The 17,308-nt window shown below is 34.4% G+C and overlaps 1 protein-coding gene across 1 annotated transcript in view; it reads right to left on the bottom strand.

Moving 5' to 3' along the window:
• LOC150077880 (protein TEX261) overlaps nucleotides 1–17,308 on the bottom strand; it is a 77,313-nt gene that overhangs the window by 18,259 nt on the left and 41,746 nt on the right. The window contains exons 3-4 of the mRNA XM_090384875.1: nucleotides 12,803–12,956; nucleotides 6,278–6,345 (exon numbers count right to left, since the gene is read on the bottom strand). Coding sequence (XP_090241001.1) covers nucleotides 6,278–6,345; nucleotides 12,803–12,956 — 222 coding nt within the window. The remainder of the gene's footprint in view (nucleotides 1–6,277; nucleotides 6,346–12,802; nucleotides 12,957–17,308) is intronic.

The raw sequence follows: 17,308 nt of genomic DNA, 5'->3' as shown, positions 1-17,308 counted from the left end.
TGGCAGTTAATTGATTTCTCCATTACTTTAGAAAGAGTAGAAGTAATTGCAGTGGGACGATAATTGGATGGGAGGGATTTGTCACCCTTTTTAGGAACTGGCTGGATATGAGCAAATTTCCAAGCAGAAGGAAAAACACCTTTGGAATAAGAAAGTGAAAAAAGCGGCAAAGAATAGGAGTAAGTTCAGGAGCACAGGTTTTGAGAACAAGTGGAGAAATACCATCGGGACCTGGAGCTTTCTTAGCATCAAGATTCATCAAAATCCTTCTGACATTCTTTTGACGGAAGACCACAGGAGGCATTGAATGGAGTGTGTTGGGAATGGTGGGAGGTGTTTTACCAAGATCATTAATACATGAGTTTTAAGAAAAATGGGATGCTAGCAGGTCGGCTTTATCCTTGGCTCAAGTGACAACAGAACCATCTGGTTTGGACAGAGGTGGGAGCAGAGATGGGCAAAAGTTGCGGCCAATAGCTTTGGCAAGAGACCAGAATGCTCGGATACCATTAGGGCAAGAAGCAAGTTTTCTACTCTTAGCCTGTTCAAACTTTAGTTTGGACTGATTAATAACTGCTTTACAATTGTTGCGAGCTTTGGTGTAGGCAGAGAACGAAACTGAAGAATTAGAAACAAGCCAATTACGATACGCAACATTCTTCTCTTGAACAGCCTTATCACATTTATTGGAAAACCAAAGTTTAAATAAAGGACGAGATTTTAAAGTGGAGTGTGGGATAAAGGATTCCATTCTTGCAAGAATAATTTCACTGACATGATCTGAACAAACATTGACATCAGAAGTTTGAAACAGTAATCTGACCAAGGAAAAGAAGAAAAAAAATCGTACAGGTCATCCCATTTTGCATTCTTGTAATGCCAAACGACGCAAGGTTGGGAATAGCCATGAGATAAAGGCTCCATTGGAGAAGAGACAATCACCAAGTTTTGATCTGAAGTGCCTAAAGGACCTCTCACTTCGACCGTGTACTTAGAAGGATTGTTTGTGAGAAAAAGATCAAGCGTGTTATCTGTATGATAGGATTGTCTTGTATTCTTGTAGGTAAATGAACAATCTGTGCAAGGTCATTAGTAATTGCAAAAGCCTCAGCATCTCGACCAGCTGGGTCGGTGTGACTAGAAAACGGAAGCCAGCTAGAATTGTGAACATTAAAATCACCAAGGAAAATTACCTCACTGTTAGGAAAGTTGGTCTGGAGAAAGTCAAGTTGCAAAGAGAGGAAGTCAAAGAGCTCTAAGTGATTAGTGGAGTTGGGAGAATGGTAGAGATGACAAATGAATATGACACAATGAGGTAGAGAGATTTTAAGCCAGAGGAGAATAGAGTTCATGGAATGAGTGGGGATTTTCAGAACCTCACATGGAACAATTGTCTATTGACTTTACCCAGTGGAATGTAACTTCATCACTGAAAACAACATTTTACAGAAAGTGCTCCCCTTCATCTATATCAGGAGTTCCCAACCTTTTTCAAGCATCAACCCCTTACAAGAAAAAAAATATATTTCTGACCCTCCTTTTAAAACTTAATTATTACTATAACTCTAAAATGATATGTGTATACTATATAAACAGTGTTAAATTTAGATTTTGTTCAGATGTAAGGACAATGTGTACGAGTAGAATTTTAAACTTTTTTTTTTGTAGTCTTGAACACAAAATTTTTTACTTTTTTTAATACCGAATTATCTTCAATGGAAATAAACAGGATTCTTAGAGTGGGCATTTCCCTCTATATAGCACCCAAAACACATATTGTTAAAAATTTCAAGATAATTATGATAAATGTTTGGATTTTTTAATCAGTGGTGTATTATATTACCTCTAATAAAATTTTGTTCAACTGATTGAAATAAGCAAAATGTTCTAATAATAATTTATTGTACAAAATAATATTACATACAAGTATGAAGTCCGTAATTGTAAATAGGAAACATAAAAAAAATATTTATGAAAAAACAGTATAAAAAGTATATAAAAATAATATCATATTTATATTGTTAATGAGATGGTTGGGCTTGATGTTTAGATATAATGTTTGAAATGTTTGGTTCAAAATTACTTGATATTATTCGTAAATCTCCACGGTCTGATATATTTAATCTACTTCTACTTTTTCTTAATAAATTATTCAGGTGGCTAAAACCTGCCTCCACTAAATAAGAACTCGGAAAGGCTAACAATAAGGGTTCAAATATATGTTTTAATCCTGGGCATTTTTGCCATATATTTTTTGAATTCCAAAATTTTGCATATCCATTTGTTTTGAACAAAAAATTCGACATCTTCTCTAATTTCAATCAATTCTTCTTGTAAAGAAATATCTACTCCAGTTATGTCACATTCAAATGGCTCAAAAATCAACGATGGTACATCCAAGTTTTCGAGATCTTTAAAGCAAACATTCATATCTTCTTTCAATTTTTTCAAATAATTGATATATAATAGTATATCGTCAGCAGAAATTATCTTTTTCGAGAATAGTTTTAATTTTCAAAGTAACGAAAATTTGATTGGCTTAGTGTGGATAAAAAAAAAAGATAAATTTTAGAACGAAACCCAAGAATAACTGTCCACGCTTGAATAAGATTAATATCTTTTCTTATAAGCCTGAGGCAGGATTCGAACTCACGACCTTTGGATTGCCAGGCAGGCACTTTACCCACTCGGCTAGCCCGATTGGCATTTGAAGTGCTGGCCAAGATATCAAAGGCAGACATTGTTGGGATATCAGAGATGTGGTGTGACACAGATGTAAGGAATGCAGAATTGGAATTCTGGGGAGTACAATGTGTACAGAAAGGATAGACAGGATAGGAAGGCAGAAGGGGTTATGCTGTTAGTAAAGAAACACAAAATCAAAGGAAGTGCATCCAGCTGACATAATGGACAGTGCAACATTGAGTCAGTTGGGTGTAACATAAGCACTGGGAAAGCAAAAATGAGAGTAGGAGTTTGTTATAGGCCTAATGCCTCTGATGAGTACAATGAACAATCCTACAGAGAAATAGAGTGAGCCAGTAAATCGGAGTGTCTTATAATGGGAGATTTTAACTTCCCAGATATTGACTGGAACTTGTGGACTGGTCACTCGCAAACTAGCAAGCTATTTGTGGATTTATTGGATGATTGTTTTCTACAGCAGCATGTTAGAGAGGCAACCAGAGGGAGCAACACTCTTGATCTCATTATCAGCAGTGATTATTGATGCATTAAGAATTTACAGATAAAGGAAATGCTAGGTAGCAGTGGTCACAGTGTACTGATGTGGGATTTACTTAAAGATGTAACTACCATCAGGGATAAAGGGAAGGATTTTGCTTTCGTAAAGGCAACTACAGTGGTCTCAGATATTTTTTAGGTTCTATACAGAGGGACTAACTGATGATGATGTTACCAACAGCAAATTCTAAAGGGAAGCATTCAAGGAATTAATTTTTACTAGGTTTTTTGTTCCAACTAAGAAATACTGCTCTAGGTTTTGGCCCAAATGGATGTCAGATAAACTAAAGACTTGTGGCAGAGAAGAAAAATGCATGGTAAGCATATAATTTATCAGGCAACACAGAAGCCTATGGTGTATATATAAACTAGTTTGTAATCAAGTGACAAAGGAGGTTAGGCAAGCGAAGGCAGATTATGAGAAATCTTTGGTAATAGATGCAAAGAAAAACAGCAAAAAAAGCCTGTTTACTTCAATAAACTCCAAAAGGAAGGGGATGAATCAGATTGGTCCACTTGATATCAATGGTTTGACTGCAGATGATCATTCTCAGATAGCTGTCAAACTAAATGTGCATTTTACATCTACACTCACAGATGAGGAGTTATTCAAGGAGAGGGCCAGATGTTTATCAAACTCTAACAGGGAGTTAAATGATTTTTCAATAACTGAGAGCAAAGTGGAGGAGAAATTGTTAAAGTTTAACATAAGAAACTTGACACCTGGGGTGAATGGGATCTATCCAATTATATTTAAGGAGGTGGGCAAATGTATCTCCAATTCATAAAGGGTGACACAAGTAATTACAGACCTGTTAGTTTGACTTCTGTTCCAGGGAAAATAATGGAGTCACTGGTTAAAGAGGCATTGCAGGATCATCAAGACAAGACTGCAGCAATAATTCAGACACAGCATGGGTTTGTTAAGGGAAAGTCTTGTCTGATCAAATTGATTGCATACTATGATGCAGTCTCAAAAGAACTGGATGAAAAAAATAATTTTGATAGATTTCAGGAAAGCTTTTGATACTGTTGCACATGGAAGACTACTGTACAAATTGGAGCAGTATGGCATTAAGGGCAAGTTGCTACAATGGATAAAAGGATGGTTCAGTGGGAGAAGACAGAGAGTGGTAATCGACGGATACTGCTCTTTGTGGACTAATGTTATTAGTGGTGTTTCCCAGGGTTTGGTGTTGGGTCCATTATTGTTTTGTATATTTATCAATGATATTGATGAAGGTATATCAAGTTTAATGTCAAAGTTTGCTGATGATACAAAGGTTGGGAGGATTGTTAATAACAGTAATGATAGAATGCTGCTGCAACAGGATCTGGAAAAGTTGGACAGTTGGGTTGAGAAGTGGCAACTGAAGTTTAACATTGATAAATGCAAAGTACTGCATATGTGTAGCAGTAACCTCAGAGAAACGTACAGTGTGGTACTACACTCAGGATAGTAGAGAATGAAAAAGACCTGGTGGCAATTGCACAGTCAGATATGACCTTTGCAGCAGTGCAGACAGGCTGCCAGAGCAGGTCATGGGGTCTTGTCAGTGATATACAGCAATTTTGTAAGCTTGGATAAAGAGGTGATTATCCCCTTGTATAAAGCAATGGTCAGGGCACACCTTGAGTACTGTGTACAGGTCTGGAAACCCCATTTTAGGAAGGATGTAAAGCTGCTTGAATGAGTACAGAGAAGGGCAATAAGACTGGTGAGGGGAAGAAAGTGTTGCTCTTACAAATAAAGGCTTAAGTTCTGCAAATTGCAGTGTCTGGAGACTGGGCACATGCAAGGCAATTTGATTGAGATGTATAAGGCCATGAATGGAATGACCAGGCTCAATGCTGATGGGATTCTTCCTCTTGCTCTGATTACAAACCTGAAAGGGCATAAACTGAAATTGTGAAAGACAGTTGTCGAATAGATGTGTGGAAATTTTCCTTTAGCCAGCGGAGAGTTGATTGCTGGAACAAACTTCCATCTCTCGCTGTGGAAATTGATAGCTTAAATAAATTCAAGTAAGAACTGGACAAACATTTGGAATGAATAGATGGGTGAAATGGGAAGATTTTTTTTTTTAGTTGATGCTGTACATGGTTGCTTTCTTGTATCATATGCCTCTACTAATGCTAAAAGGCTTTGGGCTTCCTGATCATTTTATATGCATGATTTTGAAAATTATACATGATTTAGGCTTTTATGGTAATGTCTTGAGCATTTGAGTATTTTGAATGGGCTGAAGGCTGAGAAACAGAATATACTTGTTGACAGTGGATTTGAATTTCTGTAGATTTAATTTTTAGAAATACAAGCAAAGGAAAGCTGTTTCAAAAAAAAAACAGAAGTATGCTAAAAAGTTAGTTGCGTGAGTTTTCAGTTGAACAGTGAAAGGTTGTTGACTAATTGCAGTGTGTCTTTGGACTGGTTTGGTGGAGTGGGGGAGGGTTGAGGGGGCAGAAGCAGAGAATTACATATACCATTTCAGAAGAGCAGTGTTCATTGAAATAGCAACAGAAAAGGCACCCAGTTTTTTGAAGCAGAATAAGAACTATTTGAGGCACTTATGCCAAGAGAGATTAAAAGGAAGGTAATCCCTAATATAGATATATGATCTTGTCTAGAAATCTGAATGTTAATAAAGATGAGCACCCGAGCAACTAGTGCTCTTTTGCAAGAAATAACACACGTCTGAATTGAAGCTGTTTTATTCTCCCCACTGAGGATTTAATTTTTTAGAAAATACAAGCAAATATATATATTCTTAATGTGTATGGATAAGTGAAATGGGATTTTTTTTTATTTTTTTTTTATTGATGCTGTATAAGCGTACTTTCTTGCATCATTTTCCACTATTAATACTAAAATAGAATAAAACTCAATACATTTCCTTATATATATAGAATTTCAATATATATATATTTTTTTTTTATATATATATTTAGTTTTTATGGTTCAACTTAACTTTTGGAGAGTAGATACATTTCTCACTAGGTGAATACTTAGACACTATCTGCAATATACACTTACCTCAGAAAATGGATAATACACTGTTGAGAAGTAACTAAAAGCCAAGTAGTGATTCACAACAACTAAAACTGGGGGGGAAAAAAGTTAAACTGAATTAAAATAATGTACATTTCTCTAGTTATAAAATGAAAAAAAAAAAAAAAACTGTAAACTTTTAAATCAAGCAGTTTAATAACACTTCATTTGGTTATAAATTAACACGGTTGAGATAATAAGTCACAGTGTATATTACACTATACTATATGGATATATTCTAAATGTGTATGCTAAGTAACTAATAAAATCAATGGCAATCTTTGTAACAAGACAAGAAACTGTCTGTCCTATATGCTCTAAGTAAGGCATGCTTTTAAATACTGATAATATGAAGTTGGCCTCCGTAGCCGAGTGGTCAGGAGCGGGAGTGCAGTAACACACGCTCTTTGAGTAGACCGGGGTTCAAGCCCCTGACTGCTGAATACGGTCGATCTGCCAACCCGCACTGGACTAGCGTGGCAGATTATGGTCCATTTCCCTCAGCATGAATTGTTGAGGAGACTTCCATCCTGCAGTGGGTTGATAATGGCTGCACTTTACTTTTTTGACTTAAATACTGATTATTATTAATATGTATAAGTTCATTAACTTTAACGGGGATTACACACATTTCAAGAGAACTTGTTGAGTGTTCTTCTGTGGATTTTAGAGAGAGTTAGTTTAAGAAAGTTAAATAACTTATATTGATTTCATGTTAAGATCACAGATTCAGTAGATCATAGATGGAACAAAAAGAGGTAGTTCACTTTTTTGAATATGCTGAGCAAAATGCATGTTTATGTGCAGGCTGGCAATAGCAGAATATAAGTTGACACTTCAATACATTTGATAAATGCAAAATAGAATAATTTAACGGGACTAAAAGGATAAATATATATACACCAGTTACCATGTGTTGCAGTCTCTCTCAGAAAGAAACCTTCATAAATGGGATTAATAAAACAACATTATAAATTATAGTAGCTACTGCATGATCATACAAGGAATAATGTGGTTGCTATTGTTTTCTGGCACCAAAGAAAAAAGACAAATATTTCCATAACTTCCTCGACTCACGGGATGTCTCTATCTCAAAAAAAATAAAAAAATTATATAGCAATTGCATGATCATACAATGAATAACATATATGATATCCTTGTTAATTGGGACCATAATAAAAAGAAAGAAAGATTTCCATAACTTCCTGAACTCACAGGATATTTCCTTATCAGTAACAGATGTGAACAAATCCATACTATTCCTGGATGCACAAATTACTATTTCTGGCAGCAACAACAACATCTCTGTTTTCTGTACACTATAGTACAGAAAACAGAGTTGGGAGGTGTCCTTAACTTCACATCCAATCGCCCCATAACTGTAAAATCCAAGATTATGGGGGAAGGAGACACCTGTGCACCTGCAGCCATCCAATATCTGGATTCAGAACTTGCCACTCATGACGGCACTCTTAAAGGCCTGACTTCAGAGAGACTTGAGATCTGGGATATGTGTAAGATCAACAACTATCAGATGAACACTTCATAAAATGGGTTACCATGGTCATACAGTTGCTTATGTCAAAGTTTCTTCTAGCAATTCAGAGCACTACCTATCTTGATACAGAAAATGAAAGCACTGGACATTACAGCAGTGACAGAACACTGAAGATATGAATCATGCTACACAGCCCAAGCAAAAAGCAGATGCATTTGGGTATGGCATATATTAAAGAAAAGTTCCACCCAGATTGTGATTTGGACTTTCTACAACAGCAAGTAACTTCTATATCTATTTGAACATCAACAAGTATCTTATCTTTTCAAATTTCAACTGTACAATGTGTTGGCGTGCTGCGTGTTCTAATAACCTTTTGCAGTGATGTTACCACACGCGCGTGCGAGCGCATTCCTATTTTTGTTGATGTAAAGTTGAGAGAAATCATATAATATATAATAATGCATCATGTAATAATGCATTTTAATTGGTTTAATTTTCTTATCTTTATATCAACACAATCATCTTAAAGAATTTCATGCTGATGAGTCAATATAGATCAGCTTTCAGCCAAAAAAAAAAAAAAGCATTCATGAAAGTTTTCATAACAAATGTGACATATCCTTTGGTGTAATTTAGGCTTTATCATCAGATTACATTAATTATAGCAACAGAGAAATTTAACACTATCACATGCTAGCTTAGGTTTCATTCAGAACCCTATAAAATATTTCTTACTGAAGTTAGGGTATTTTTAATTTTCATTGGATAGCCTTCTTGTGAATTTCTGGTGTGGTTTGATCTAGAGTTTGTAGCATTAGCAAGTACTGTACTAACAGTGTCTATGGAGAACGTCATTCCATTGAAGTTCCAGTGAGCACAGATCGTTTATGGTGCAATACAGAGTATTGTTCATAAGATTGGAACAATACTCTGAAAACTAGCTCGTTCATATCCCAAGCTTGCATTGTTTGATAGCTGATAGTATGAACCAGAACTATAATGCTCAATACATTCTATTTTGATATCAATATTTGAAAAAGAATAAGAGAAGTTTACCTCAATATGATACGTAGAACACTTCCATATGATATTCTCCAGAAATTAAAACGAAAACAATTAAAAAATTGAAAATCTTACATTACAGTAAGATATAATTAAAAATAATTAATAATCAAATGAACACAATTAAAAATCAATTTAACACAATTAAAAATTTAGTAAAAAATTAATTTAAAGAAAAAATTGCAAAACAATTTTCCTTCCTGAAGCTGACATTGAATTTTTGACCGTATGTCGTGATCACAGGACTGAAAATTACCGAATAAGGGTGAACATGGAACTTAAATGGGGATTATTTGTCTCCGTGCATGTGCATAAAAGACCACGAATCGGAGATTAGATATGGCCGGCAAACATTAACAGAATTCTCATGTAATTTAATTTCAACAGTTTACACAATTCACAAGTCTCATATAATTACGTTGGACACTAAGTACAGTGCATTCTGGTTAATCGGGGCAGCCGCTTATTTGGGGCAAATTATGAAGAACAGAAACAAAACAAATATTTAGCCTGAATTTGTTCTGCTTATTTGGGCCAACTCACTGCTTAACTGGGGCAATGAAGGTCTTGATTGAACAATAAACTATATTTAGATGGCGTGCACAAACATCTAAATATAGTTTATTGAACAATAAACTAATTTAGATGATTCGTAACAAAGAGATCATGCGGGCAGCAGCCGAATCAGTTATTGCGAAGTCGTGCTGTACAGTAGTTGTTTCATGTTTGTTCCGTATCATGGTACTCGGATTCTGAAGAAATTTTGCCTGCATCATTTTTGCATCAAATTTTGCCTGCAATTAAGACCCCTGTCAAGATGCCACGTAAAGATTTGTCGCTTTCAGAAAAAAATCGCCATTCTTGACAAAATAAAAAGTCAACTTCCTAACATCAGTCATCGTCAGCTAGCGGAGATAATAAAGGTGCCAAAATCTACAATTTCACGACTGCTACAGCAACAAGAAAAACTTAGGGAGGAGTGGACATTGCGTGTGGATTTAAAGAAAACATCTCATAAGCGAAAGAGGGAAGGCAAAGATCCAGACGTCAAAGATGCTTTGAATCAATGGTTTTCCTCTGTATCTAAACGAGGAGTGCGGTAAGCGGCCCTATGCTAAAAAAACAAGTCAGAAGAGTTGGCCAAAAAGCTAGGTCACATAAATTTCAAAGTGACGGATGGTTGGTTGTCTCGATGGAAGTGTAGACATGACATTAGTTACAAAAAAAGCACATGGCGAGAAGGAGTGGTGATGCTACGATTGCTGAGCAATGGAAATCTGAAAAACTGCCAGAGTTGCTTAAAAAATTTAGTAGGGATGACATTTAAAATGCCGATGAAACAGGTCTGTATTATTGTGCTACACCGGATGGTTCCCTCAGCTATCAACACATAACACTGTTCTGGTTCAAAGAAAGCAATGGATCGTGTAATAGCGTTGTGCTGCTCAAACATGTCAGGAAATGACAAACTCAAAAACTTTTGGTTATTGGTAAAAGTGCCAAACCTCATTGTTTCAAGGGGCTTACAATAGGCAGTTTTCCAGTTTTGTATTATGCCAATAAGAAGGCGTGGATGACCACATATATTTTTACGCAATGGCTAATGAACTGGGACGTGGAACTGCAAAGGAAGTCCAGAAAAATTCTGTTGATATTCGACAACTGCACCTCACACTCTAATGTAGCTGGTTTAAAAAATATTGAACTGGAATTTTTACCACCTAACACCACATCCCTGATACAGCCTATGGATGTGGGAATTATAAAAAATTTGAAGACCTATTATCGCGGAAAGCTGGTTAATCACATCCTTGAAGCAATTGAGGAAAATCTGCTGACATCATCTTCGAAATCAATAGAGATTAGTGCAAAAGTTTCAATGTTAAAAGCTGTACAATTTATCGCCGATTGCTGGGGAGGAATAAGCAGCAAAACAATTCGGAATTGTTTTGCTAAATGTGGTTTCACAACTAATTGTGATTCAGACGCAATAAGTTGTACAGAAAATTAAATGGCTTTAGAACTGCAACGGGTCCAAAATTGTGAAGAATTTTTAACGATTGACAATAACCTTCAATGTTACAATGAAAATGAAGATTATGAGGAAACGATTATTGAACAAATTGCGGCAAAACACTCAGAGACACCAAAAGACCAAGAAAATGATGACAATGATATACCTAAGCGAGTGACTAACCAGGATGCCAGGAAATGTATTGCTGAATTGAGATGTTATTTCATACAGGAAGGCAACGAAGGCAGTCCTTTATCAGCATTAGATACCTGTGCCGACTTTGTTCAATTGCAGTCCATAAAGAGAACACGTCAGGGTACACTTCATAATTTTTTTCAAAGAACCCTTAAGTAATATGTAACCTTTGCTTGACACGGACATTATTCTGTACTGTATCTTCATTTTACATATGTACGTTATATGTACATACATACATTTTGTTTGCTTTTAGGTTTAGTTATTTTTAAATAAGTGTTTGTACCAATATAACTTAAATACAGTGTGCTTTCTTTAAATACCATATTCCCTTTATTTTATTCATACCTTTTTGCCTCCGTTAGAATGTGCTTTTCAGCTCATTAAAATTTCGCTTAGCTGGGCCAAAGTGATCTGTCCCGATGTATCCCAATTAATCGGAATCGACTATATTTTGGCCTCGCTAAATAAAAAAGTATGTTTTTCATTAATGGCATGAAAGACGCTGATGCTGCTGAACGAGAAGCATGAACTGAGGCCATGTGTTGATTAACATGAAAATTCAGAGGAAACCGCGTAGAACCCTGATAAGACAAGTTGCAATCACCGCAAGAAATGTTGTATACCAGGTATCTATTTGTGTTGTAAACGAGGAAAGGACTGAGCAATTGTTCAGTATAGTGTGTAATATCTGTATTGCCTGGCTACAATTTTAAATTCAGTATCTTTAATGAACCTGTTTGTGCCATTGTTCAACATATGGGACAGAAATAAAGTATTTTTTGATATTACTATTGTTGGTTGGTATATTTTTTTTGTATTCTACCCTTAGCTTGTACCCTAATTCTGTCTACTGTAGCAAGTGGGTAACCCCTGTTTAACAATCTGCTGGTTAATATTTGTATTTCTGAGCTCAAAGCAAATTCCATTGTTGAATATTTATAAGCATTGAGAAATTGATTAAAGATAATTGATCTTTTGTAGGTGAACGGGTGATAGCTGTTATAATGCAGAAGCATACCTGTGTTTGTAGGTTTACAGTAGATGTTAAATTGGATTTTATTCATGTCCCAAGTACAAATTTTTAATTGTGTTAAATTGATTTTTAATTGTGTTCATTTGATTTTTAATTATTTCTTACTGTAATGTAAGATTTTCGATTTTTTAATTGTTTTTGTTTTAATTTCTAGAGTATCATACGGAAGTGTTCTACATATCATAGTGAGGTAAACTTCTCTTATTCTTTTCAAATTATTTGATATCTGTACATTTCAGGCATACTGTATAAAATAATATAATACTGATCATAAGGATAATTATAATCACAGAATTTGCTAATATCGACAGAACACAAGACTAGTCATATTTTTAATTTATTAATAACCTGTGTGATATATATAGTATCTTTCTGACCTATTAGTGATCATTCCTATTTAGTTTATACAACAGTAAAGTTCAGTTATAAGAAACATTTTCTGATTTTAAGGGAAAAAATAACAAGGAAGAAATATCTAAAAAAATTTTTACATGAATTAATATAATTATGAACATAATACAAATAGAAGGAAGGAAGAAAAACAATATTTTTATGGTTTATTAATTATCATAAAAAATTCAACACTTTTTTGCTTTTTTGGCTAAATCAAGTTGGATATTTGGGAGGAACCTTTCATAGCAGCCATTTAGAAAACTCAAAAAGTCAAAATAGAAGAAAATTTATGTGGTCAAGCCTACTTACCAACAGCTCCAAGAAATGGAACTGAAGTTAGGACAAAAAATGGAAATGTTCGTAATACCAAAAGATGCAGCGTTTGACTTAACACACCACATATGATCATTGATGAGGGAAATTCTTCAAATAAAAATAAGCCGCCATAAATTGTTAAGGTAATCTAGAAAAAATAAAAATTTGAAAACTGTTATTTTCCAATCAATGAATCCATAATCATAATTTACTGTCCTTAAAATACATATATACAGCAGGATCAGAGCAGTACCAAATATATATCACAGAAAAATTAAGTTAATTTTTCAATACTGAAAATAGTGGATTATGCTGAAGCTAGTATATAAAAGCTTGTAATTAGTGAAAGGAGCAAGGCTGTTTACAAAGATAATTAATTAAAGCAAAATAAAAGCATTCAATATAACAAAATATAATAATGTAACACTAATTAGAATACATAAAATATTATTAAAAGTATTACAATAAAGTTTAAGACATAACAGATGAAAACAGAAACATAGTTGAGTAGGAACTTTTTACAACAAATCTTGCAAATTTTGATTATTACAATCAAAACTAATGTTTGTTTGTTATTTGGTTTTTAATAGCATTAGCAACTAAGGCCACATTGCTCTGGGGCTATGCGATGGTCATTCTTTCCGCATCCTCCGCATTTGGTGGTCACGGGCTCGAACCCCGGTCTAATCAAGAAGTGATCAAAACTAATAAAAGAGATGATCTCAAATAGCATTAAGCATATACTATTTATAAAAAGTACTATTAAAGATTATGGAGTGACATAATGAAATGTTTTAATTTAATGGTTTGCTACTTGGAGCACAAGTTTAATTGTTGATCAGTGATGTGTTATTGCTGAATTCAATTGCTGAAAGTTTTGGAACAAAACTAAATTAAATGATAAAACAGAACAGCAAATATATAATTTTTTTTTTTAATTTTTTCTTGTATTTTTATTGCCTGAAATTAACAGGGTATAGCAAGATGTAAAAACCATAGATGATTATCACATGGTCAATAGGGAGAGTATAAAAAAGATGATTATCATATGATAAATAGGGAGAATCAAAAAGTGTTTATCCCCACCTAGAAATATTTTTTAGGGATATGAAACTTGGCAGGCAATTTGATCCCTCTTTATATATAACTACCTTGTGAAGCTACATGTTTTTTTTTCATCTGTGGATAAATTCTTTCAGGCCTCTTGAATAAAATGCCTTGCTTTAAGCAGAAACCAGGCTTCCACTTCATCAGTCTGAAATCTGTGGCCCTGTAGTGATTTGTTCATTTTAGAGGGAGAGGAACAAGTATAATATTCTCCGTTCACAGTTTGTTTCTCAGAAACCCAGTGCTGCAGTTTTATTCCGCGAGGATAAAAACAAAATCAACATCAATTTTTTTTGATGAACCAAAAACTCAATTTTTTGGAGGCAGTGAATTGTGGTGTTTCCATTGCTTGACTGTTTGGACTCGGGATCAAAATGTTTAATCGAGGACTTGTCACAGGTGATTATTTTATTCAAAAAGTTAGGCTCTTCTTCCACCTTGTCAATTAAGACTTGACAAAGTTCAACGAGCCATTCTTTTTGTTCTGCGGTAAGATCACACGGTACCCATCTTGCGCAAACACATGATGTTAAGGTGCATCTTTACAATTTTGTAACATCTTGCTACACCAACATTCAATTGAACTGCCAGATCACAAATCAATAAACATCTATTTCCTTTTAATAACATTTTGGCTTCCTCGATGTTTTCATCATTTACTGAGGTTGATGGACAGCAGCTTCTTTGTTTATCTCATATGTTTTTTTTTCCTGTCCTTAAAATGCTTCCACCATTTAAATATGGCTTTTCTGCCCAAGGCTTATCACTGTATGCTTCTTGAATCATCTCAAATGTATTCTGACCACTTTTGCCTAACTTTACACAAAATTCAATCGCGATTCTTTGTCTAATAATTAACAAAATATCTTTCTCATCCCCCATCATAAAACACACTTCACATAAACTGTTATAACAAATACAATAATGAATATTATGTAATATGCTTGCACAAACCAACTAAGAAAAGGTGGGGGGACATCCCTAGATGCAAACTCATCACTCGTTTCCATAGCAATGAAGCAGTGTTGCCAGTCCAAGTATTTTCGGAACAGCCCTCGTATGTTTCCACTGTTTGCTTATCTGTTTTGTTTCTGAGTCATGATGTAACCAGCATTCCTTATCATCACAATTTGGTCAAAAAATCAACATTCTTTCTCTCTCTCTCTCTGCAAAGTTCCAAAAAATTGTGCAGAATGCTCTTTCCTGTGGAGATTTTGAGGTTTTAACGATCTCTGAACCCATCAGGCTGCCACCTTAGATGTGCAAAAACTTGTGCATTATGATGCAAACAGATCCACAGCTAATGTTTACTTCATTGTTATAAAATTTATAGGTCATATATTCATTTATTTACAGTGACCAATAAACGAAATTTATTGGTCACAGTGTTGGGGATGGTTTATAGTATCAATGTCATGATATTTCACATTATTTGGCTTCAGCATTTGAGGGGATGCTGGTATAAATTTGTTCACAGCTGGTTTGTAAATGCCATATTGGCTTTATCTATAGTATTCCTTTCACAAAATTATTTCTCTTAATTTAGCTCCCCCACTTTGATATCTTCAATGTTTCTTCATTTAACTACTAGTTTTTGTTGTATTCCCTGTTTGCAGGCCTATCCACTCTGCTGACATATCTTAATTTACATATGTAACTTAATTTATATTATGTTTCAGACAACGTTGTCGGTTATGCTATGCAGCCATTGATGCCATTTTTTCTTTATTTTACTCTCTTTGTTGCTTTATTTTATTTTTTCTGCTTTATTCATGGTGTTATTATTTACAATCTACTAATTAATTTTAATTTATTTAACACTGTTGCAGTGAGCATACTTGCTAGGCACTGCTCACAGTGCCATCTGTAGATTGGTTGATTTTATACTTTATTTCCTTATTTATACTTCATTTTTCAGTTCGCAGTTTGGCTTCACATCATGAGGATGCTTAAGCTACCTTGATTTTATTTTTCACTGCATAAGGGCCACTGTTGTGCAAATCTAATGCATTGAGGGCTGATAGAATTCTGTTGGCTACTGACTGATGCAATGATTTGTGTGATTCGAAATATAGTGATTCCACAACTATTGTTGCCCTCTGGCCGCCTGATGAGATAGGACTTAATGGTCATACTGAATTCTGAATTCTAAATTTTAGTTGTTTCACTGACTGGTCATGGTGTTGTGGATGGTTTACAGTATCAATGTCATGATGTTTCACATTATTTGGCTTCAGCACCCTTTTTCAGGGAAAATTTGTTCATAATTGGTTTGAAAATTATGCCCTATTAGCTTTATTTAAATTATTCAAAATTTTAGACATGTATTCCTGTCACAAAACGTTTTCTCTTCGTTTAGTCTCCTCCTTCCCACTTTTGTCATATTTGATATTTATTTATTTAACTATTGGTTTTTGTAGTATTCACTGTTTGCAGGCTTATCCACTCTGCTGACATATCTTAATTTACATTACATTACACACATGCAATATCAAATTTTTAACTCAGACATTACTAGGCAAGGGTAAATACTTATTTACCATCCCTCATAATGAGTGTTCATACCAACGTTTACCAATATAGAAGAATTGCCTGTAATATATTTTTCAGGTAATATTTAATATTACCTGAAAAATATATTACAGATAGGTAATATTTAAAATGGCACTAACTGCATTGCAAAAACTTATTTATTGATCCTGTACATATGCATGCAAACAGGAAAAATGTAAAATACAAGGTATCCATAAAGTCTTTGTGTACTTTAAAAAGTACAACTTGGGTTCTAAACAAAATAAAAACAATCTGTAAAATGCATTGGAGAAATACTTTAGTCTAGTTTTTAGAGTATGTAATCATAAGATGTTAAGATTCAACGGAATTAATGATAAACTGTAGAATGATTTTGCAATTCCATAACCATGTTCTCCAGTTGTGTTTCAGTTATAGCATTAATTAAATTTGAGATCCTGGTGTAAAGATCATTTAAAAAGCAAGGTTAAGGAGTAAATCACACTTTTGACATATCCCCATATAAAAATGTACAATGAGGAAAAAATTTGGTGAACAAGCTGACCATGCAATTGGCCCACCTTTTCCAATCCATCTGTTTGGAAAAAAGTGTTTAAAAATTGTTGAACATTCTGAAAGAAGTGGCAAGGTGCTCTATTTTGTCGAAAAACTATATTTGCTTCAATTCTTAATTGTCTTAGTTCAGGAATAAAAAAATCTTGTAGCACTGCAAGATAACTATCATCATTAATCACTGCTTCTTCAAAAAAGAAAGGACTAATCATATGTGTGTTTTATCTAGGACACCAGACACTGATTTTGGAGGGAATCTCTTTCATCTTCTTAGATTTCTTGTGATTTCTCTGTCCCCCATATATGGCA

This window comes from Mastigoproctus giganteus, chromosome 11 (assembly GCF_048544385.1).
Source record: "Mastigoproctus giganteus isolate SK-2022 chromosome 11, ASM4854438v1, whole genome shotgun sequence".
NCBI lineage: Eukaryota > Metazoa > Arthropoda > Arachnida > Uropygi > Thelyphonidae > Mastigoproctus > Mastigoproctus giganteus.
Note: the sequence above shows the minus strand (reverse complement) of the source record. Positions and strands in the feature narration are given on the sequence as shown.